This window comes from Hyperoodon ampullatus, assembly GCF_949752795.1.
Source record: "Hyperoodon ampullatus genome assembly, chromosome: 5".
NCBI lineage: Eukaryota > Metazoa > Chordata > Mammalia > Artiodactyla > Ziphiidae > Hyperoodon > Hyperoodon ampullatus.
This window is the reverse complement of record NC_136918.1, coordinates 31,103,610-31,129,639: the sequence shown is the minus strand read 5'-3', so window position 1 is coordinate 31,129,639 and position 26,030 is coordinate 31,103,610. Positions and strand designations below refer to the sequence as shown.

Sequence of the window (26,030 nt, the reverse complement as noted above, 5' to 3'; positions counted from 1 at the left end):
GTCACGCCAGCCTCTGCCGCCGCAGGCTCGCCCCGCCTCCGTGGCCCTCCCTCCCCACGGCCGGAGTGAGCCAGAGCCCCCAAATCAGCTGCTCCTTTAACCCCGTCCTGTCTGAGTGAAGAACAGATGCCCTCAGGCAACCTACACGCAGAGGTGGGTCCAAATCCAAAGCTGAACCCTGGGAGCTGTGAGAATAAAGAAGAGAAAGGAAAATCTCTCCCAGCAGCCTCAGGAGCAGCGGATTAAATCTCTACAAGCAACTTGACGTACCCTGCATCTGTGGAATACCTGAACAGACAACAAATCATCCCAAATTGAGGAGGTGGACTTTGGGAGCAATGATACACATTGTTTTTTCCCTTTTTCTCTTTTTGTGAGTGTGTATGTGTATGCTTCTGTGTGTGATTTTGTCTGTATACCTCTGCTTTTACCATTTGTCCTAGGGTGCTGTCTGTTTTTTTTTTTTTTTTTTTTTAGTATCCTTTTTAGCACTTGTTATCACTGGTGGATTTGTTTTTTGGTTTGGTTGCTCTCGTCTTTCTTTCTTTTTTTTTAATTACTTAAAAAATTTTTTTAATAATTATTTTTTATTTTAATTATTTTATTTTATTTTATCTTCTTCTTTCTTTTTTTTCCTCCCTTTTATTTTGAGCTGTGTGGATGACAGGCTCTTGGTGCTCCAGCCAGGCATCAAGGCTGTGCCTCTGAGGTGGGAGAGCCAAGTTCAGGACATTGGTCCACAAGAGACCTCCCAGCTCCACGTAATATCAAACGGCGAAAATCTCCCAGAGATCTCCATCTCAACAACAAGACCCCGTTCCACTCAACGACCAGTAAGCTACAGTACTGGACACCCTATGCCAAACAACTAGCAAGACAGGAACACAACCCCACCCATTAGCAGAGAGGCTGCCTAAAATCATAATAAGGCCACAGACATCCCAAAACACACCACCAGGCGTGGACCTGCCCACCACAAAGACAAGATCCAGCCTCATCCACCAGAATACAGGCACTAGTCCTCTCCACCAGGAAGCATACACAACCCACTGAACCAACCGTAGCCACTGGGGATGGACACCAAAAACAACGGGAACTACGAACCTGCAGCCTGCAAAAAGGAGACTCCAAACACAGTAAGATAAGCAAAATGAGAAGACAGAGAAACACACAGCAGATGAAGGAGCAAGATAAAAACCCACCAGACCTAACAAATGAAGGGGAAATAGGCAGTCTACCTGAAAAAGAATTCAGAGTAATGATAGTAAAGATGATCCAAAATCTTGGAAATAGAATAGAGAAAATACAAGAAACGTTTAACAAGGACCTAGAAGAACTAAAGAGCAAACAACAGTGATGAACAACACAAAAACTGAAATTAAAAATTCTCTAGAAGGGATCAATAGCAGAATAACTGAGGCAGAAGAACAGATAAGTGACCTGGAAAATAAAATAGTGGAAATAACTACTGCAGAGCAGAATAAAGAAAAAAGAATGAAAAGAATTGAGGACAGTCTCAGAGACCTCTGGGACAACATTAAACACTCCAACATTCGAATTATAGGGGTTCCAGAAGAAGAAGAGAAAAAGAAAAGGACTGAGAAAATATTTGAAGAGATTATAGTTGAAAACTTCCTTAATATGGGAAAGGAAATAGTTAATCAAGTCCAGGAAGCACAGAGAGTCCCATAAATCCAAGGAGAAACACACCAAGACACATATTAATCAAACTATCAAAAACTAAATACAAAGAAAAAAATATTAAAAGCAGCAAGGGAAAAACAACAAATAACACACAAGGGAATCCCCATAAGGTTAACAGCTGATTTTTCAGCAGAAACTCTGCAAGCCAGAAGGGAGTGGCAGGACATATTTAAAGTGATGAAGGAGAAAAACCTACAACCAAGATTACCCAGCAAGGATCTCATTAAGATTTGATGGAGAAATTAAAACCTTTACAGACAAGCAAAAGCTAAGAGAATTAAGCACCACCAAACCAGTCTTACAACAAATGCTAAAGGAGCTTCTCTCAGCAGGAAACACAAGAGAAGGAAAAGACCTATAATAACAAACCCAAAACAATTAAGAAAATGGTAATAGGAACATACATATCGATAATTACCTTAAATGTAAATGGATTAAATGCTCCAACCAAAAGAAATAGACTGGCTGAATGGATCCAAAAACAAGACCTGTATATATGCTGTCTACAAGAGACCCACTTCAGACCTAGGGACACATAGAGACTGAAAGTGAGGGGATGGAAAAAGATACTCCATGCAAATGGAAATCAAAAGAAAGCTGGAGTAGCAATACTCATATCAGACAAAATAGACTTTAAAATAAAGACTATTACAAGACACAAAGAAGGACACTACATAATGATGAAGGGATCAATCCAAGAAGAAGATATAACAATTGTAAATATTTATGCACCCAACAGAGGAGCACCTCAATACACAAGGCAAATGCTAACAGCCATAAAAGGGGAAATTGACAGTAACACAATAATAGTAGTGGACTTAAACACCCCACTTTCACTAATGGACTGATCATCCAAAATGAAAATAAATAAGGAAACACAAGCTTTAAATGATACATTAAACATGATGTACTTAATTGATATTTATAGGACATTCCATCCAAAAACAACAGAATACACTTTCTTCTCAAGTGCTCATGGGACATTCTCCAGGATAGATCATATCTTGGGTCACATTTCAAGCTTGGTAAATTTAAGAAAACTGAAATCGTGTCAAGTATCTTTTTTGACCACAACATTATGAGACTAGATATCAATTCCAGGAAAAAATCTGTAAAAAATGCAAACACATGGAGGCTAAACAATACACTACTAAATAACCAAGAGATCATTGAAGAAATGAAAGAGGAAATAAAAAAATACCTAGAGACAAATGACAATGAAAACACAACCACCCAAAACCTACAGGATGCAGCAAAAGCAGTTCTAAGAGGAAAGTTTATAGCAATACAATCTTACCTCAAGAAACAAGAAACATCTCAAATAAACAACCTAAACTTACACCTAAAGCAATTAGAGAAAGAAGAACAAAAAACCCCCAAAGTTAGCAGATGAAAGAAATCATAAAGATCAGATCAGAAATCAATGAAAAAGAGATAAAGGAAACGACAGAGAGAAGATCAATAAAACTAAAAGCTGGTTCTTTGAGAAGATAAGCAAAATTGATAAGCCATTAGCCAGACTCATGAAGAAAAAAAGGGAGAAGACCCAAATCAACAGAATTAGAAATGAAAAAGGAGAAGAAACAACTGACACTGCAGAAATACAAAGGATCATGAGAGACTACTACAAGCAACTATATGCCAATAAAATGGACAACCTGCAAGAAATGGACAAATTCTTAGAAATGCACAACACTTTGGAGACTGAACCAGGAAGAAATAGAAAATATGAATAGACCAATCACAAGCACTGAAATTGAAAGTGTGATTAAAAATCTTCCAAGAAACAAAAGCTCAGGACCAGATGGCTTCACAGGCAAATTCTATCAAACATTTAGAGAAGAGCTAACACCTCTCCTTATCAAACTCTTCCAAATATAGCAGAGGGAGGAACATTCCCAAACTCATTATACGAGGCCACCATCACCCTGATACCAAAACCAGACAAAGATGTCACAAAGAAAGAAAACTACAGGCCAATATCACTGATGGAACATAGATGCAAAAATCCTCAACAAAATACTAGCAAACAAAATCCAACAGCACATTACAAGGATCATACACCATGATCAAGTGGGGTTTATCCCAGGAATCTTCAATATATGCAAATCAATCAATGTGATACACCATATTAACAAATTGAAGGAGAAAAACCATATGTTCATCTCAATAGATGCAGAGAAAGCTTGTGACAAAATTCAACACCTATTTATGATAAAAACCCTGCAGAAAGTAGGCATAGAGGGAACTTTCCTCAACATAATAAAGGCCATATATGACAAACCCACAGCCAACATTGTCCTCAATGGTGAAAAACTGAAACCATTTCCACTAAGATCAGGAACAAGACAAGGTTGCCCACTCTCACCACTATTATTCAACATAGTTTTGGAAGTTTTAGCCACAGAAATCAGAGAAGAAAAAGAAACAAAAGGAACCCAAATTGGGAAAGAAGAAGTAAAGTTGTCACTGTTTGCAGATGACATGATACTACACATAGAGAATCCTAAAGATGCTACCAGAAAACTACTAGAGCTAATCAATGAATTTGGTAGAGTAGCAGGATACAAAATTAATGCACAGAAATGTCTTGCATTCCTATACACTAATGACGAAAAATCTGAAAGTGAAATTAGGAAAACACTCCCATTTACCATTGCAACAAAAAGAATAAAATTTCGAGGAAAAAACCTACCTAAGGAGACAAAAGACCTGTATGCAGAAAATTATAAGACACTGATGAAAGAAATTAAAGATGATACAAATACATGGAGAGATATACCATGTTCTTGGATTGGAAGAATCAACATTGTGAAAATGACTATACTACCCAAAGCAATCTACAGATTCAATGCAATCCTTATCAAACTACCACTGGCACTTTTCACAGAGCAAGAACAAAAAATTTCACAATTTGTATGGAAACACAAAAGATCCTGAATAGCCAAAGCAATCTTGAGAAAGAAAAACGGAGCTGGAGGAATCAGGCTCCTTGAGTTCAGACTATACTACAAAGCTACAGTAATCAAGACAGTATGGTACTGGCACAAAAACAGAAAGCTAGATCAATGGAACAGGATAGAAAGCCCAGAGATAAACCCACACACATATGATCACCTTATCTTTGATAAAGGAGGCAAGAATATACAGTGGAGAAAAGACAGCCTCTTCAACAAGTGGTGCTGGGAAAATTGGACAGCTACATGTAAAAGAATGAAATTAGAACACTCCCTAACACCATACACAAAAATAAACTCAAGGGCTTCCCTGGTGGCACAGTGGTTGAGAGTCCACCTGCCGTTGCAGGGGACATGGGTTCATGCCCCGGTCCGGGAAGATCCCATATGCCGTGGAGCGGCTGGGCCCGTGAGCCATGGCCACTGAGCTTGTGCATCCGGAGCCTGTGCTCCTCAACGGGAGAGGCCACAACAGTGAGAGGCCCGTGTACCACAAAAAAAACAAAAACAAACAAACAAACAAAAACCTCAAAATGGATTAAAGACCTACATGTAAGGCCAGACACTATCAAACTCTTAGAGGAAAACATAGGCAGAACACTCTACGACATAAATCACAGCACAGATCCTTTTTGACCCACGTCCTAGAGAAATGGAAATAAAAACAAAAAGAAACAAATGGGACCTAATGAAACTTAAAAGCTTTTGCACAGCAAAGGAAACCATAAACAAGAACGAAAAGACAACCCTCAGAATGGGAGAAAATATTTGCATATGAAGCAACTGACAAAGGATTAATCTCCAAAATTTATAAGCAGCTCATGCAGCTCCATATGAAAGAAACAAACAACTGAATCCAAAAATGGGCAGAAGACCTAAACAGACATTTCTCCAAAGAAGATATACAGATTGCCAACAAACACATGAAAGAATGCTCAACATCATGAATCATTAGAGAAATGCAAATCAAAACTACAGTGAGATATCATCTCACACCGGTCAGAATGGCCATCATCCAAAAATCTACAAACAATAAATGCTGGAGAGGGTGTGGAGAAAAGGGAACCCTCTTGCACTGTTGGTGGGAATGTAAATTGATACAGCCACCATGGAGAACAGTATGGAGGTTCCTTAAAAAACTAAAAGTAGAACTACCATACGACCCAGCAATCCCACTACTGGGCATATACCCTGAGAAAACCATAATTCAAAAAGAGTCATGTACCACAATGTTCACTGCAGCCCTATTTACAATAGTCATGACATGGAAGTAACCTAAGTGTCCATCAACAGATGAAGGGATAAAGAAGATGTGGCACATATATACGATGGAATATTACTCAGCCATAAAAAGAAATGAAATTGATTTATTTGTAGTGAGGTGGATGGACCTGGAGTCTGTCATACAGATTGAAGTAAGTCAGAAAGATAAAAACAAATACCGTATGCTAACACATATATATGGAATCTAAAAAAGAAAAAAAAATGGTCATGAAGAACCTAGGGGCAAGACAGGAATAAAGACACAGACCTACTAGAGAATGGACTTGAGGATATGGGAGGGGGAAGGTTAAGCTGGGACAAAGTGAGAGAGTAGCATGGACATATATACACTACCAAATGTAAAATAGATAGCTAGTGGGAAGCAGCCGCATAGCACGGGGAGACCAGCTCGGTGCTTTGTGACCACCTAGAGGGGTGAGATAGGGAGGGTGGGAGGGAGGGAGACACAAGAGGGAAGAGATATGGGGATATATGTATATGTATAACTGATTCACTCTGTTATAAAGAAGAAACTAACACATCACTGTAAAGCAATTACACTCCAATAAAGATGTTAAAAAAAATCAGGAACAACTTTTCTCACAATCAAAGAGAAAACACTATCCATATACAAAGACTTTAAACAAAAATTGCCAAATCCTGCAGAAGTGGCTCATTTTAGTGCTAACAGTGGATGGTTTGGTAGTTTCATACATTACTATAAATTTCAAAGCCTTCAGCTATCAGGTAGAGCCATGAGTGCAGATGAGGAAGCTGCAAAAGAATTTCCAGCAGTGATACAAAAGTTAATTGAAAAAGAAAGCTACAAATGGTCTCACTAACATAAAATGAAATTAAATGAAATGAAATAAATGTGAGGGGATGGATGTGTTAATTAACTAGATGGGGTGAACTCTTTCACAGTGTGTTTATCAATGCACCACGATGGACCTTTAAATATGTTACAATTTTATACGTCAATTACACCTCCATAGGGACTTCCCTGGTGGCTCAGTGCTTAAGAATCAGCTGTGAGCCCTGGTCCGGGAAGATCCCACATGTCGCAGAGCGACTAAGATCGTGCATCACAACTACTGAGCCTGCGCTCTAGAGTCCATGAGCCACAACTACTGAGCCCACGTGCCACAACTACTGAAGCCCAAGCACCTAGAGCCCGTGCTCCACAACAAAGAGAAGTCACCACAATGAGAAGCCCGTGCACCCAACAAAGAGTAGGCCCCTCTCTCCACAACTAGAGAAACCCCACGCACAGCAACAAAGACCCAATGTGGCCAAAAATAAATAAATAAATAAATTGAAAAAAATTATACCTCAGTAAAGTGGAAATTAAAAAAAAAAGAAAAAGGTGGCTATACATTAGATCAAATTTTTAGTTTTGATGAAACATCTGTCTATTATAAATGCATGCCTTGGTGGACTTATATCTTACAGGACAAACATGCCCCAACATGCCCCAGGATTTAAGGTTCCAAAAGATCTCTTGTGATTTGGTGCCAAGGTCAAACTGAGGACAAGGAGCCACACCCACCCACATTGGCTCTTACGACTCTGTCCAATGTCAGATCCCCTCTTTCCACCGCTTCACAGTAACTCACGAGCTATAACCTTTCCAATGCCCACTTCCACAAGAAACTTCAGGTGTCATATTTATTGTAATACATATATGAATGTGTGTGTGTATATCTCACATGTTATGATTTTAGGAATGCAAATGTCATGCTATGACAGAACTAACCGAACCATGGACCTGAAGCGTTCTTGAGTTTCAGTGGGTCCCATATTACCTTGGATAAAGCTTCATTGCTCTTCATTTTTTCTCTCAGAATTTTCCACCACTTGCTCTCAGGAGGATACTGCCATGGTGTTTTATCAAATTGTTCTAAAATCTAAAAAACCAGAAACTTTTTCTTTCCTTTTTGAAAATAAACTTAAATCATATTAGCATAAAAATCTCTTCTAAAAAAGACAACACAGCTACACTATCCTACCTTTCACATCACTCATACTCTGTTTTTCCTCTGAGCAGTAAACAACTGATAGAAGATAAATAAGTACCACGGAAAGCTTCTGCTTGGTTCAGTGACGACTTCTACCAGAAATTGGGATCCCATAAGACAAAGCAGAACTGTAACCCCCTCCATACTTCACAGGCAAGGGGGCTTGTAAGCCTTCCTCTGCCTCTGACAACAGAAGGAAAATCACCCTGCCAAAGAACCCCTGGAAGAAGACTCATAGCCCCAATACCTGGGGATTCCCATGATACAGACCAAATGCTCTGGAGTGTTTTAATATTGGGGATTACATCCTAATTTTGTATAATCATGATAATGATACCAATTTGTATCCAAAGTCATGTGACAAATGTGCCTATATTTTATCTGTCACAGTGAAATGTATAAATTATATACAAATAATAAGAATCTGGATAAGTCACTGATTACAGTTTGAAGAGTAAAAATCTCTTTATTGCCTAAAGAAATACTAAGTTAGATTTTTTCCAGTACATAAAGCCATTTCTTGGCTGTAAGTTCAGTTCCTCTGGAAGCTGTATTATAATCTTTCAGATACCTGAAATCAGTTTGCCGACTGAATGCCTTTAAATTTTCAATCACCTTTCAAAAATGCTTAACTTACCCACATACAAATTATCTATACATAAGGAGTTGGATTTACCAAGTTCCATAGTTATATTTAAGAATAGCTTTCCACCATAAATTTTATTTAAAATAGATATTAATAGACCTGTCACCAAGTGAATCAAGATTGAAACATTTTCAAGAACTGACTTCCCTAAAGACCAAGCCACATAAACTAAAACCCAGGCAAAAGCTCTCACCTGTTCAGTGACAGCATTTATGTCTCCTAGCAAGGTCACAGCAGGTCTTACATTATTCCCCAACTCTTCTGCACAGATATCAACCTAAAAAAGAGGCAAGGCTAAAGAACAAGCTGTGTTTATTCTTAAAAATCTTTAAGAATTAAGACAATAAATGGACTGTGCATGTTACACATAAGCATATGATTAAGATTTGATATTCAAGAAGTTCCTTGATAAAAGTATGAATCCGCGGAACTATATGAGTATCATAGCTAGTATAGAAACCTCACTATCACTTCAAGAAGTAAAATTGCTGTGTCAGTTAGGCTTGAACATTTAAAATTTTATTAAACCTTGTGTAATTGTTCATTAAAAAAAAAAAAAAAGAAACCTCACTATCTTCCCTCATTTTAAAATCTACTCCGGGGACTTCCCTGGTGGCGCAGTGGTTAAGAATCCGCCTGCCAATGCAGGGGATGTGGGTTCGAGCCCTGGTCCAGGAAGATTCCACACGCCAAGGGGCAACTAAGCCCATGGGGCACAACTACTGATCCTGCGCTCTAAAGCCCACGAACCACAACTACTGAGCCTGCGTACAACAACTCCTGAAGCCTGTGCGCCTAGAGCCTGTACTCCACAATAAGAGAAGCCACTGCAATGAGATGCCCGCGCACCGCAATGAAGAGTAGACCCCGCTCGCCACAACTAGAGAAAGCCCAAGTGCAGCAATGAAGACCCAACGCAGCCGAAAATCAATCAATCAATCAATTAATCTCTCCTCTTTGAGTACCTGGATAAACTTCACATCTGGCTGATATCTTGGAGGCAGTCCAAAATGTAAAATCCAATTTAATCTGGCACCAAATAACACAATTACATCAGCAAATTGCAAAGCCCTATTAAAAAGAAAAATCTGATATAACAAAAGTGATATCTACATTCTTATTTGAATTATTCTAAAGTATTTGGAAAAGTCTAAATAACCTGGATCTTGTACTGTTCTTGAGAATCAGCTTATATGGTAAATTTGATCTTTCAAACTGAAATAATTTATGAAGCCATTCTATTTAAATGGTAATCCAGAAGATGAAATAAGTAGAAAATACTACCATAAGACTTTATCTAACTCTATATCGTTTATTACTTTTTTTATCATTAGAAAAATTAATACAAGTATACTGTAGATAATCTGGAAAAAGCAGAAAAGTATAAAGAAAAAGCCAAAATCTCCCAATAATACTATCAACTTATAAACTATTATTAATATCCTGGCATAATTTCATCTAGTCTTTTTTTCTATGCATGTGTATTTTTATATAGTTGAGCTTATATACTAAATGTCTCATGCACTTTTGCTTATCATAAATGCTTTCCTTTATCATTAAGTTCTTCTTAAATACAAATTTTAAAGGCTACACATTTTGTTGAACACAAATTTATTTCACCTCTTCTCAATTGCTGGATATTTTCTTTGTTATTAACAGTACTGGGTTGCACATCTTTATTTGGATCTTAATATATACTTCATATTGATTCCTTGAAGCAGATATTTTTATGATGATTGATTCACATTCCCCAACTGCTTTAAAAAAATATTACACCAAGTATATTTCTAATAGTTTTATATATCTTAGTATTTTTGTCAATATAACTTCAATTTTTTGATATTTACTTTGATATCTACTCTGATATTAATAACCCTTGCTTTCATTTTGTTTACCTCATACATCTTTGCTTGCTTTTACACTGTATCATTTTGTTTCAGATGTGGCTCTAATGATGCATACAACTGTCATTATTGTTGATCCAATTGAAATGTCATGCCTTTTTCCAGGATAATTTTTATTATAACTGCCGTGGGTTTTCTTTTTTCTACTTTTTGGCTATTTCCCATTTTTCTTATCTTTTGCCCAAAGAGGATCTGTTTTTTTTTTTTTTTTTCGCTTTTATCTTCTGCAGTGGCTTATGCTATTTTTCACAGAAATTCAGTTATTATTTCAACTATATAGTCAAAAAAGCTATCCTCATATACTGTTTTGGTCCTATGGGACCCAATTTAACTAACAGATAAAAACTGAAAATGGAAGGATAGATTTGCTTATAGATACTCCAAAACCCTTGAAATTGTTGATACAATTATTTACAGCCCCGTACAACCTTTTTTATATTATTAATGTCATTAATATTATCTTCTTAAAATTCAACAGGAATGAAGATAAACTTCAGCTCAACCCAAGTTAAAGTATATTAAAAGAAAAAAACAGTGTAATAATTAATTTGGCTACTGTACAATGTATACTAATATGAAAAAAGTAAATGTATAAGCTTATTAAAATAGCATTAAATGAACAACATTAAAGATTGAACAGCAAACATGACATTTAAAAACCCCTCAAAATTAATTTAGTGTGTGCATGACAACATGAAAATTACCAAATGTAGAACAGTGGTAAACTGTGGAGAGGGAGGGAGGAAATGGAATCAGGTAAGATATGCAGGGACTACAAACAAATCTGTAAGTTTTTGTTTCTTAAAAAAAAAACTTAAAGCAACAACATACTACTTAATATTATATTTGATAAAGTTGAATGGTAGTTACATAGTGCTCATTAAATTATTCTCTCGTTTGTATGTTTATAATATTTCATAATAAAGAAATTAAAAGAAAAAAATACATGGTTTATCAGAAAGTGTGTTTTAAAAATTTAAAAAGAAGAGGTGCTTCCCTGGCGGTCCAGTGGATAGACTTCAAGCTCCCACTGCAGGGGGCATGGGTTTGATCCCTGCTTGGGGACTAAGATGCCGCATGTGGCAGGGCAAAAAAAAAAAAAAAAAAAACAGTAAAAAGAATGAGGTGAAGTCAATTAAAAAAAAAAAATCTAAGAAGAGACTTCCAGTGCCAGCCAAGGCTGGGTAATCCCACTCCAGCCGAGCTCTCCCACTGATACAGTGGAAACTCTGAACAAACTATAAAAGGCAACTACCTGAGGCTTCTGAAAAGTAAACAACAGTAGGTGGACTGGGATGAGATCAAAGAAGTGACCCATGCAGGTGGTGAGTTTTTAAGGTTTTCCCCTCTTTTATCTCTTCGCTTTGATTCAGAGCAGTTCTAGCTGCAGAACTAAAGGAAAGTAAAAACTTGGAGAGAAACCGTGTCTTTTGGGCCAGAAGATCAGGAAAAGGGACCCTGCATGCCTGAGAGCATGGGGAGAAAGCTCCAAAATTTTCTTTTTCTCTATTTCTCTCTCACAGCTGTGCTCTGAGGGCAGCACAGCGGCACTGGGGTAAGTCCTAAGCAGCTAAAATCCCAAGAGAAACTTCATTTTTCAGGCAAGAGGAACTGGGAAAAGGGGCCCCTGTGGTCTGGAGAGTATGGGGGCATCCCCCTTATCTTTCATCTTTCTTTTTTTCCTGCCACTTTGCCTCAAAGGCAGCACCTGTTGTGTGGTACGATAAGGTAGCAGCAAGGGCCAGGAAAAGGGACTCTGGGAAATGGGTGGGCTATGTCTTAAGAGAGAAAAGGAATCCCTAGTTCTGGATATGAACCAGCATGTTTATATCCAGAACTGGGGCTGGGGCTCACCCCTGGGCTGGGCATGTGTGGACAGACCCAAAGGAGCATAGTAAAGTCTTTGGAAATCAACTGACCCTGGAACCATGCTCACAGTGAGTGAGTCAGAACCTGCACTCTGAATCTAACCAAGCTAACTGCTTGCTAAAACAAACAAACAAAGTCAACATTCTATAGAGGATTTTGGTATGACCTAGAATCTCACAACACAGTATTCAAAATTCTAGGATACAATCCGAACTACTCAAAACACAAAGAACCAGAAAAATGTAACCGATTTCAAAAGAAAATAAATGAATAGATGCCAATTGTACTGATGACCCAGATGTTAGAATCAGTAAACACATACTTTAAATCAGCTATTATAACTATGTTCCATAAGGTAAACAAAAATACTCTTGAAATAAATGGGAAGATAAACGTTCTCAGCAGAGAAATAGAACATATATAAAGTAGACAAAAGGATTAAAAATAATTAAACAGTTATTCAGGGACCTGTGGGACAATATCAACATGCCTAATATTTGTGTTACTCCAGAAAGGAGAAAGAGATTGGTGTAAAAAAAAAATTTGAAGGAATAATGGCCAAAAACTTTCCAAATTTGGTGAAAGGTATCAATGTACAGATTCAAGAAGACTAGAGAACCCCAAACAGGATAAACTAAAAGAAAACCGTGTCCAGACGCATCATAATCAAAATGCTGAGAAACAAAGATAAAAAAAAAGTTCTGGAAGGAGCCACAGAAAGACAAATACATCGGCGGACAGAGATTCAAATGACTACAGATTTCTCATCTGAAACCATGAGAGTCAGGAGATAGAGGACAACATCTTTAAAGTGTTGAAAAGTCTAAAAGAAACAGATGTGCTTAAAATTACATGATTCTTTCAGAACTTCTCCTAGATTCATTAAAGTCACAAAATAATTTAAATTAGCCTGGAATCTGCCAAGCCATTGTATTTAAAATCTAGAGCGCCATGTACCTGGATCTGGCAGCACCTACACAGTTTGGATGGTTGTCAGGGACAACACCCTTTCCCATGGGGGTGGGCAGAAATGGCAGTTTACATTGCTCCACCAATTTCCTGATACTCTCCTCTGCACGGGCATAAGCAGCACCTACAAGAAATTGAAATGTATTGGACAAGTCAGTTAAGCTCCAGACACTGTGACCCTTAAAATAGTTCATGTGCAATTGCTTTTAGAACTTCTCAAACATTCTCCTGCTCAGGGCTTAAACTCAAAACAAATTGTGACTATGGTTTTTGTTTGTTTTTTGGCCACACCGCGTGGCATGTAGGATCTTAGTTCCCTGACCAGGGATCAAACCTGTGCCCCTGCAGTGGAAGCACAGAGTCTTAACCCCTGGACCACCAGGGAAGTCCTGTGACTATGGTTTTTATCTTTGGTATTTTAAAATGTTTAAGAAGGCAATAGTTCTAATTTCCCCCCCAGGTAATATTATCAATTATTCTGAAAGATGTCTACCCCCAAACAAAAGCTGCACTTCACATCTCTTGCTGCTCTTAATTGTCAGTTCTATGCTACCTTCCTACTGGATTACTACTCACAGTTCCCTGGACACACATCTACTGGTAGGCGCAGGTAGGAGAGGAAGGACTCTGCCCTGACAGGGAAGAGCAACCTCACACGTTGCTCCCCACCACCAGCTAACCAGGACTGCACCGTCATCTAGTCTGTGTATGGAAATTCTAACAAGGGGCCTACGTTTCTAAAGCTCTGTAGATCGCTTCATACGCTCTATAATCCTGTGATCACAACCGGACTAACCCGAATGGGTCACATCATTTGTTTTTACAGTTGTGTGCCTGCAGGATAACCATATGCTTTATGCCCTCAATGGCACTGAAAACAACTTACTGTTTGAATATAGAAATGATTTCGAGGGAGACGCAAGAGGGAAGAGATATGGGAACATATGTATATGTATAACTGATTCACTTTGTTATAAAGCAGAAACTAACACACCATTGTAAAACAATTATACTCCAATAAAGATGTTTAAAAAAAAAAAGAAATGATTTTGTTTCTAATGTCATCAAGGTCATCGTTTTAGCTATTTAACTTTATGCTCTTTCTCAGGGTTAGTAGAATATTACTCCATATCCAGAACTTATAATTCTCTACTGAGTCTCAGTAAATAGTATAGTATGTTCAGATTCAATTTAATGCACCCCCCTATAAAACAACCTTAGAATCTTTTGTCATCCATGTAGGATGAAAAATAATCCCTTTTTTTTAATCCAGAAAGTTTCCTTGTGTTCTACTTCTTGCCTCAATATTTGTCCATTCAGTTCCCTCTTCCTGGACTGCGTGGATTCTGTGTCCACTCAGTGACCGGTCCACCCATTTTTTCAAGGGGTGGCTACAGCGTCATCTCTTCTGAACGGTCTTTCCACACCACCTACACGAGAACATTGTTGCTGCTTCCCCTGGGAATCCACCTCAGCTCTCTATACACACCCCACTTATTTGTGACCAGGTCTGTCTACTTATAAGTAGGAACCATTATTTCTCTATATACCCCACAAATGTTTTCTATAATCCCTGCCTTATCATAAGGACTCATTAAATGGTGGTTAAAGGAAGTACAAAAACTAGCATCCACTGAGCTCTTTCTATTATTTTGTTGTTTAATTTTAACAGTACTGTTGAGGTAGCTAATCTCTATTTTACAAGTGAGGTAACTGAGACTCAAAGCAGTTTTTGCCAAGGTCACAGAGCTAATATATCACATAGCTGTACACAACTCAGCTCTGACTTCAATTTTTTTCTGTTGTCCACCATTTTCACTAAAACTGTTTTTGGTTTCTATGTAGTTATCTCCTAAGTAGTTGATAAATGATTAGCATGGTCATAGATGATTCATAGCCCCTTTAGGTCTAGAACATATAATGGATACTATAATAAATTGCTGGCATGCGTATAAATTGGTACAATACCTTGGGAGAAAGCAATTGGACAATATGTTCCAAAGGCCTTAAAATATGAATACATTTTAACTTAGTTAATTTTCTTTCTGGGAATCTATCTTATATCCTAAATATGGAAAAAGCTTTAAGTACAAACGAGTCTGTTGCAGTTATTCTAAACACAAACAAAAACTGGCAAAGATTTAAATATTTGCCAGTAAAGTATTAGTATATACATGAATGGACATTAAAAATTATATTTGGGAAAAAAATTTAAGACCATGAGAAAATGTTATTCTAATGTTAAATGAATTAAGTATAATACGAAATTGTCTAATAGAGTGGCCATTTGACCCAGCAATCCCACTCCTAGGTACATACTGAAGAGAACTGAAAACATACATCCATACAAACATCTGTACATGAATGTTCATAGTGACATTTTTCACAGTAGTTCAAAAGTGGAAACATCCCAAATGTCCATCAACTATGAATGGATTAAATTAAATGTGGTATATCTATACAATGGAATAATAATAATAACTATGAATTATATTTATTATTATATTATATATAATTATAATAAATATATTATCATCATTATTATTCAGCAATAAAAAGAAATGATGTACTGATACATGTTACAACGTGGATGAACCTTGAAAACATTACGCTAAATCAAAAAGGTCAGTCACAAAGGACCATACATTATATGATTCTATTTAAAAGAAGTGTCCAAATAGGCAAATCTATAGAGACAGAAAATAGATTCACAGTTGCCTGGGGCAGAGGGCTAAGGAGGTTTGGGGTGACAGCTAAGGGATGTGGGATTTGGGGGAGGGTAATGACAATATTCTAAAATTGATTGTGGTGACGGCTGCACAACTTTGTAAATATACCAAAAGATATTAGATTATATACTTAAAAAAAAACTGTCTAGGACTTCCCTGGTGGCGCAGTGGTTGAGAGTCCACCTGCCGATGCAGGGGACACGGGTTCGTGCTCCGGTCCGGGAAGATCCCACATGCCGCGGAGCAGCTGGGCCCGTGAACCATGGCCGCTGAGCCTGCGCGTCCGGAGGCTGTGCTCCGCAACGGGAGAGGACACAGCAGTGAGAGGCCCGCGTACCGCAAAAAACAAACAAACAAACAAACAAACAAAAAACTGTCTATACAGTATGATCACAATGTATAAAATATAAATGCAAAAAGGAATACAAAAGTACTACATGTTAAAATGATCTTCTTTGGATGAAGGGATTTCTTCTTTCTAATCTTCTGGATTTTCCAAATTTTTAATAATATTCATGTGTAATCTTCATAATGGAAAAAAACACATTTTATTCATAAGAAATGTAATAGGGACTTCCCTGGTGGCGCAGTGGTTACGAATCCGCCTGCCAATGCAGGGGACACGGGTTCGATCCCTGGTCTGGGAAGATCCCACACGCCAAGGAGCAACTAAGCCCGTGTGCCACAACCACTTAAGCCTGTGTGCCTAGAGCCCACGAGCCACAACTACTGAGCCCACGTGCCACAACTACTGAAGCCTGTGCGCCTAGAGCCCATGATCTGCAACAAGAGAAGCCACCACAATGAGAAGCCTGTACACCACAATGAAGAGTAGCCCCTGCTCGACACAACTAGAGAAAGCCCACGTTCAGCAACGAAGACCCAACACAGCCAAAAATAAATAAACTAAATAAATTTACAAAAAAAGAAATGTAATAGGTGATATTCCAGGCATTCTAGAATAATTCTATGATTTCAAAACTAATAAATAATGCTAAATGAATAAAGAGAATTTTTATTCCAATTTCAACCATTAGAGCCGATGCTAATAAATAATGAAGACAATTTCTAAACAGAATCAGCATTCTTTTGAAAGCCTAGCAAGATTTAGAGTTCCATTCAATGTTACCTTTCCCGATGATAAGAAGGGGCTGTTTGGCATTCCTAATAACAGATGCTGCCATACATACAGCAGAGCTTTCTGCCATACTAACAGGAGGTGGCATGCAGCACTCCACGTACCTGGAAATAAAGAGCCCTGTTAATTAGGAGGCCAACTTTTAAACTTTTTTATTGTGAAAATATCAAATACATAAAAAGGTAGAAAAAATAGTATCATAAACTCCATATGCCCACCCTGTAAATTCAACTACTAATATTATACCACATTTGCTTCACACATACACACATAAATATACATATACATTTCTTCCTAAACCATTTGACAGTAGATTACCACAGTAAGACTTAAAAATTAAAAGATAAAGACTTTCTCCCATATAACCATAATATCCTTATCATACCTGGTAAATTAATATTTATTCCCTAAGATCATCTAACAACCAAAGGAGCAATTCACTGACAGGAAATCTGAGTTAATGGCTTCACACTGATGTAGTAGTTGTTGTAGTAATAATAAAAACATACTAAAAGTTAATATTTCATACCTACTATGTGCCATTTATCCTTATTTAATTTTCAAAATAATGAGATTAGGTATTACCATTATCTCTGTTTCACTACTGTGAAAAAAAAAAAAAAACTCAAAAAGTAGGTAACTTGCCTGGGGTCCCCAGATGGCATGTGGCAAAGACTGGATTGAAATCAGTTTTTCTGTCTCCAAAGTCCATGCTTTTAACTGCCTCACTATATTTCCACTCACTGAGTAACTCAATATTTTAGTACCACAATATGCATTAGTAAAAGAAATATTAAATATTAAAACTGTCATAGTTAAGCATTTCTAGACACCAACTCCTCAGTGTTTTAGTTCATTTATCTTAATTAATAAACATCATACTGTACAAAACTTGGGCATATAATACCAAAAAAGGACATCCAAATCTTTACAAAAATTTTAAAGAAGGCTTACAGAGTTAACTTACCTAAGGCACATCTCCCCCCAACCCCAATAATATTATTTTGATTGTCATGTTCAGGTATTATGAAGAATAGATGTCCTTTTTGTCTGACTCTCCCAAATGGAAACCTCTACTTGGTTCTGAGTGAACAGAAATGCCCACTGTCTCTCTGTAGTCACTAGGTCCATGACAGCAGGAATGTGCTAAATGGTACTCAGGGTGATGCATTAACCCAAGTACCCATCCTTACCAGGTGTGACTTAGATACCAGTCTGTTGTACTTAATGTTCTCTCAGTGTTTATTTATGGAATAAGGGAACTTGGCAAATCATAGTAACATCTGGTGTTGAAATATTTTTAAATCACAGAGACAGACTAAAATTTTTTATGCTGAGTTCTTACTAGAACTATTTGAAAATTACTATTTTTCAATAGTCACTTCATCTCTTGGTTTATACCATGAAGACTCTAAGTAACCATACTACATGAGGATTAGTTTTTTATGGTTACTGAAAGAATAATTTCAAATGAGGAGTTTGGGAAGCTCCAAGTATTTGATTTAGTAATTAAACCCCAAAATAATTCCTAAATAATGCCATTTTAATTAAGAGAATTAAGCCCTTTGGCCAGGATTCAGTTTAATTACTAGATCTTCAAAAGTTAAGACAAATTGAAGATTAACTTATAAACTGTTAGGTAAATTCTTTTTAAAAGGTAAGCATTATGGTAACACAATTAAGAAAGAACACCAGTTAACTATTACTCACCTTATAGAATTCACATTCACCTGGAGGTTCACAAAATCTGCAGGTATGTCAACATAGCAAGCACCTGGACGACCATAAATACTGCTTCTCACTGCCTAAGTTCATTACAAATGGAAGAAAATATTTTAAAAATCTCAATCCTTATTATCACATTCCACTCAAAGATAATTTAAAATTGTGAAATGAACACTATTTTGATTTTTCTCGACATCCTTAGTTGATGCAACATCCTTAGAAGTAACCAATTTTAATTACATTGAAATGCCCTCTATTGATTCTATATATTTTAAAAGATATTTTTGTTTAAAAGGGGAGAGATAAGAAAAAATTACACACTTAGGGCTTTAAAATTCATTTTCTATTACACTTTAGTCCTAGAAATTATTTACTAGGTTCTGCCTGCCAAGTCTTTACTTTATAACATTACTTTCACCTGCTTCCTAATCCTAATGATTTGGCAAAGGTTTCAGAAACTGTGATGTTGTTACATGTATCAAATGGTTTCTATAACACATGGTTTTTGAAACAGCTTAAATGTAACTTCACATATAAAACTAACTTATAATACGCTGTTTAATCAACTAAGAGATGGCCTTATATTAATACTAATATAAGTACTAATTTTCAAAACCTTAAAGTAAATTTAAGTAATAATACTTAAATAATTTAAGTAATAAGTACTAATTTTCAAAAATTTAAGTAATAATACTTAATAATATAAGTATTATTTTCAAAAATAATCTTGCAAAAGCATAAGAGAAAGGGTACCCACGGTTTCATTATATCCTTCTTTTTATTTTTCCATAATTTAAAATAATTTTAAAAACTAAAGTAGAGGGGAAATTTTTTCCAAAATAATTTATTTTATCTGTTTCTTTCATTAAGTTAATGACAGTGAATATTAAAATGTACATAGCTATTTATCAATATCATTGCTAACTGCCTGAATATATTCCAAATTGCTACTCATTCTATGGAGAATAAAAGTAACCCAGGTATAAGCAATTGAGAAAAACCAGCTGACTTGGAGAGCTTGTAATTAAATACTGTACCTTTTCGATAATAGAGGGAATAGCTTCTATGCTACTTGGCCGGGCAGAGAACTTGCTATATAACCTACAAGCTTCAACCTATATGTGAAAAGAAAATCACTTAAAATTCAGCTCATGTATCATATTACTCTTCTGAAAGACGACAGAATGTTAAGCCATTACTTTCTATTATGTTTAGAGGCAAGATGGAGAAAAATGCATTACCTAGATTGCTTCTTAAAAGCCTATTCACAGTACAACCAAATCTCTGCCTTGGTGTGATTCAGGAAGAAAATCAAAACAAGACACAATTTTCATTTCTTAGATTGGCAAAAATAAAAAAGTTAGATAATACCCAGCATCTACCATAATATAGGAAAACAGGCACTCTCATAAACTCTGGTGAGAATATAAATAGGAAGGGAAGTTGACAATGTCTCCTAAAAATGTAAGCAAGTATATCTTTGGACCCAGAAATTCTACAGCCAGGAATACACAACTTCATCTGTTATATCTCATTACAATAATAATCTAGTTTTACATTTCTGCCAGTTTTCCTGTTATATATTTTGTTGTTATGCTGTTTGGCATAAATTCAGTAGTGTTCATTTTTCACTGTTTAATGTACTCTGAAGCACTGTATATTCAATAGAAACTGTTTCTCTTAATACTTTTTGATATAAAATCTACTTAACAGTTGGTAGTCTTAGTCCCACAGGTATGAGTAGGAGTTTTCCTCTCAACTTTTCTCTTCCTCAAAGTCTGATAATCCCAAACCATTTTTATTCCTGCCTTTTCTTGACTCTTTGAAGAGCTTATTTTCAGAGTTTAAATTTCTGTCAAAAAGGTGTATTTCTTGGAAGATTGCTCCTAAACAGAGCCTAAGCTTTCTTAATAACCACATTGAGAGTTTCTTGTAGTTGAGGAAAATTACCTTTAAAATATCTCAGGTACTTTTATTTTAATTGTTTATTTTGCAGACAGGAGTTTTAATTTCTTCTCCATAAATCTTAATGGAGTATACTTACGTTACTAAAATGATAGAGGGAAGATCTTAGAGTTGGGTACCTGAGGAAACTCCTGGAAGGCCCCCATTGTTTCCTGACTTCTTTCAGAGGAACCACCAATCACAATCAAGGGCCTGAAATATTAATTTTTTAAAAAGAGAATTACAAATGAGATCAACATGTAAAGTACTCAGCAAGTACCGAATAAATAATAAACACTCGATGAATGTTAAAAAAGAGAGAAAGAGAGAGAATTACATTTTCCCTTAAAAACTGCCAATTTAGAAAGATTTAGGAAACAACTTGGTGTGAGAGAACACTTCCTCAATTTTGGAAAAATCTGTAATTTGTGGTAAATATTTTTCCTCCATGCCCCTCTCTCTCCTGCCTCTTTTGGATACTGATTCTTAACCTCTGGGTGTGATGATGTAAAATGAATTGTTATGCCCTTCCTGTTATTCTTGACATTAAGAGAAGAAAAAAACTTTTGTCACACTTTTCTAAATGAGTCTATTTGGAAATGGCAGAATGAAAAAAATTCCTCAGCAATAAAATTCTTATGCTTTGGGGAGAAAAAAAAAAGATACAGCAAAGTTAAAGTTACTCAAAAATTATCAGACACTAAAGTAGATAAGAAAGAGAAAGTGTAGGAAGGATGAAAGAAAAGAAGTCAAACCCTAAAAAGTAGGAAACACATGGCAAGAAAGAAAACAAACCCTAAAAAGTAGGAAACACATGGCAAGAAAGAAAACAATGTCCTTCCCACAGAAATTTAAACATTTTATGAACTGATCAAAACATAGCCCCCTTTAACGTGATCTTATGAGTAAAGAACCAGAGATGGGATTAAGGGCAAGAGCAACTAATCTGCTTATAAAGCCAACTCAATAAATATAAGATTTCAATTGTCCTGCTAGTTATGCAAGACAAGGTGAAAAATTAAATACATTCTTGCATATTGAGCTGGGATCTTTGATAAACAGTTCTTCACTTAAAGTAAAGAGGCTTATACACACATTCACACACATATATAGATAGATAGATATGGAATATACACATATTCATTCCAAAATATTAATAGTCTTTTTTTCTAGGTAAAAGAGCTGTTGATTTTTGTTCTTATTTTCTTCCTAACTCTTAAGTTTTCACTAAGCCATTTCCTCAAGCACCTGACCCCTGGTCTTCCCACCACAGATCAGTGGTTGCTCCACTAGGTAAAATCATGCATTGAGATTTTTAAGAAAATGTTTTAAGTAATTACCAACAGTTCATGTTTGCATTTGCCATACCACCCAAAGCATGGATGAGACCTGGGCCAGAAACAACAAGGCAAACTCCCGGCCTAAAAGCAAAACAGAATTAATTTTATTAAAAGCAGGTCAAATGCAGTACTTGATTCATATCTCTTTAGGGTGAAATGTCACCTTCTTGGACTTCAAAGGCAGGATATATAGATCTTTACTACAATTGTAAAACAATTATTAGAGTATTTTTTTAATTAGAATAAAAAAGGTTATATCAGTCTTCCTGCAAGAAATAAGGTACCTACCATCCTCACACTGTATTTCACTAACCTCTTTATACTTTGCTCCTAGTATATTTGGGCTAAATCAAGTTGACTGCATATAGAAGCGAATTTTTGACTACTGAGTACATTTCTATATGGAAAAAAAGTGTTTTTAAAAATTTTCTTAACAAATATATAATGTAAGTTGGTCTTTGCCAGGAAGTAATTCTGAAATGTAGTGTTCTGCCCCAATTTTTTAAATTGAACTTGAATGCTTTACCTTAGACGACTTTCTAAGCTTAAAGCACTGAAGAAAAAGGTATCTCCATATAATTCAACTTGCCATTTTCAATTTATAAAGTAATTTCTTAAGAACCTCTATTTAAGACAGCCTTTAAATTGGTGCAGCCACTGTGAAAAACAGTATGGAGCTTCCTCAAGAAACTAAAAATAGAACTACCATACAATCCAGCAATTTCACTCTGGGTATTTATCAGAAGAAAACAAAAACACTAATTCCAAAAGATATATGTACCCCTATGTTCATGCAGCACTATTTACAACAGCCAAGATATGGAAGCAAGCCTCAGTGCCCATCCATGGATGAATGGATAGAGAAGATGTGATTGATACACACACACAATGAAATATTACTCAGCCATAAAAAAGAATGAAATCTTGCCGTCTGTGTCAACATGGATGGACTCGGAGGATATTATGCTTAGTGAAATAAGTTAGACAGAGAAAACCAAATACCATATGATTTCACTTATATGTGGACTATTAAAAACAAAACAATGAACAGAAAATAGACTCAGAGACAGAGAACAAACTGGTGGTTGCCAGAGGGGAGGTGTGTGGAGGAATGGATAAAATAGGTGAAGGGGATTAAGAGGTACAAACTGCCAGCTATAAAATACATAAGTCATCCGGATGAAATGTACAGCATAGGAACAGAGTCAATAATATTTTAACAAATTTATATGGTGATAGATGGGAACTGGTCTTATGGTGGTGACCATTTCATAATGTATAAAAACACTGAATCACTATGCTGTACACCTAAAACTAATATAATACTGTATGTTAACTATAACTCAGTTTAAAAAAAGAAGTTGAGATAAAACATAGACTTGAGTTTACCTGCCTGTCAGATATCCAACTGCAGAGGCAGCATAACAAGCCTACAAAGAAAAAACACTGGGACTTAAGCATTTTGGGACTCTTATACTATTAAATCATATTAAGTAATAAGCATTATTAAGTATTATACATGTATAAAGTATGTATATAATAATTCACTCTCAAGTAAGGGGGAATTGGAACATTTTTCATTCTAACAAGTAATGTTCCACCTGTAAATTTTAAATAATGGTTTAAGCATCTAATTCTAATTTTTAGTTTTTCAAGGAATTTGTCCATATCATCTAGTTTATTCATAATATCATCTTATAATTGCTTAAACGTCTGCAGGATCAATAGGAATGTCCTCTTTTTTATGCCTAATATATATATATATTTTTAATTTGCAGTACATGGGCCTCTCACTGTTGCGGCCTCTCCCATTGCGGAGCACAGGCTCCAGACACGCAGGCTCAGCGGCCATGGCTCACGGCCTCGGCATGTGGGATCTTTCCGGACCAGGGCACGAACCCGTGTCCCCTGCATCGGTAGGCGGACTCTCAACCACTGCACCACCAGGGAAGCCCTATGCCTAATATTGATAATTTGTATTTTTTCTCTTTTATTCTTCATCAGTCTTGCTAGGGACTTACCAAATTTATTAATCTTTTCAAAGAACCAATTTTTGGATTTGTTGATTTTTCTCTATTGTTTCTTTGTTTTCTCTTCCATTGATTTCTGCTGTTTAAAAAAAATAAATTTACTTATTTTTGGCTGTGTTGGGTCTTCATTGCCATGCGTGGGCTTTCTCTAGTTGCAGTGAGTGGGGGCTACTCTTCCTTGCGGTGCGTGGGCTTCTCATTGTCGTGGCTTCTCTTGTTGCGGAGCACAGGCTGTAGGCACACAGGCTTCAGTAGTTGTGGCACGTGGGCTCAGTAGCTGTGGCTTGCGGGCTCTAGAGCTCAGGCTCAGTAGTTGTGGCACACGGGCTTACTTGCTCCACGGCATGTGGGATCTTCCCGGGCCAGGGCGCAAACCCGTGTCCCTTGCATTGGCAGGCAGATTCTTAACCACTGTGCCACCAGGGAAGCCCAATTCCTGCTTTTGTACTTATTATTTTACTACTTTCAGTTTGGGTTTACTTTGGTTTTCTTTTTCTAGCTTCTTAATATGTAAGCTTAGAGCATTGATTTTTGATCTTCTTTACTAAGTATAGATTCATTTAAAACTATTTCCTTTAAGAACTGCTTTAGCTGTAGCTTACATGTTTGAGATCTCATCTTCTCATCATCATTCAATTCAAAATGTTTTCTATTTTCCATTGTGATTTCTTCGTCACCCCACTGGTTATTTAGGGTCCATGGTGACATCCCCTTTTTCACGGCCTGACACTGGTAATTTGTATTTTTTCTCTTTTATTCTTAATCAGTCTGTCATGAAGGTTATTGATTTTATTAATCTTTTCAAATATTTACAAAGGATTCAAACGTATGAATTTCCAAATGTTTGGGGATTTTCTATCTTTCTGTAATTGAATTCCAGTTTATTTCCATATGGTCAGGTCACATATACTGCTTGTTTCCAATCCTTGGAGGTCTGTTGAAATTTTCTTCATCGCCTTCATATGGTTAGTTTTTATTTTTAAACTGCACTTCAGCCCACTACAGGAAGACAGGGAAGGTGCTAAATTAAATACAAGATAACCTGGAAAAATGCTAAATGCCCTTTAGGAAGAAATGAGATTGGGTTGGCAAAATGTCCTAACTTCCTTTCTTGTGCTTCCAAATAAGCCTCCGAGAAGGGTGGCAAGGTAATGAGGTGGAATGAGCACTGGACTGGGGCTTAGGACACCTCTGGAGTCCAATCATGGCTTTACCATTTGTGATGTCTGTAACCTTGCAGAGCCACCTACTATATAACATGAGACTTGGCCTTCACCCATTCACCTTGCAGGTACTACCGGACCTCCTATCAAGTGCAGGCTCTACCTACGCACTGGGGAGAAGAAAAAATAATATCCGTGACCCCCTGAAGCTCAGAGCCTAATAGGGAAGTCAGACCGGACAAATAATACACAGACACATAATAATTGTTAGTTACAGAGTGAAGGTCAGGGGCCAGGATTCAGACCAGGTAAATGTCCCTTCCAATTCTGACACTCTAGACTGGGCAGAGTACAATACTGTACAGTGTAAGAGCATGGACTCCAGACCCAGAATATCTAAGTTCAAATCCTGGCTCTGCCAATACCAGCTGCCTCGTTGAGCAAGTTTCTTAACCCCTCTGGGTCTCAGTTTTCTCATTTGCAACTAGGATTAACAATGGTTCTTGTCTCCTAGGATTGCTGTGATTGATACGTGTAAAGTATTAGAGGAGAGATAAGCGGCGACTGTCCGCAGTAAAATTTGCCATTACTATTACTCATCCCCAATCATGCATTTGGCTCTCCGAGTCCA

General features: G+C 36.8%; 1 protein-coding gene across 4 annotated transcripts in view; it reads right to left on the bottom strand.

The window, feature by feature from the left end:
- The window catches only part of HACL1 (2-hydroxyacyl-CoA lyase 1), a gene marked incomplete at its 5' end in the record, with an annotated part of 39,477 nt that overhangs the window by 13,091 nt on the left and 356 nt on the right, over positions 1-26,030 (bottom strand). Inside the window, 10 exons of one of the 4 annotated variants that reach the window (XM_079705386.1) lie at positions 7,730-7,831; positions 8,782-8,865; positions 9,554-9,659; positions 13,319-13,454; positions 17,189-17,301; positions 18,908-19,002; positions 19,960-20,037; positions 21,007-21,079; positions 22,207-22,287; positions 23,596-23,636. In XM_079705386.1, the coding sequence (XP_079561512.1) occupies positions 7,730-7,831; positions 8,782-8,865; positions 9,554-9,659; positions 13,319-13,454; positions 17,189-17,301; positions 18,908-19,002; positions 19,960-20,037; positions 21,007-21,079; positions 22,207-22,287; positions 23,596-23,636 (909 nt within the window). The remainder of the gene's footprint in view (positions 1-7,729; positions 7,832-8,781; positions 8,866-9,553; positions 9,660-13,318; positions 13,455-17,188; positions 17,302-18,907; positions 19,003-19,959; positions 20,038-21,006; positions 21,080-22,206; positions 22,288-23,595; positions 23,637-26,030) is intronic. The other 3 variants (XM_079705387.1, XM_079705388.1, XM_079705389.1) reach the window with 3 other exon arrangements.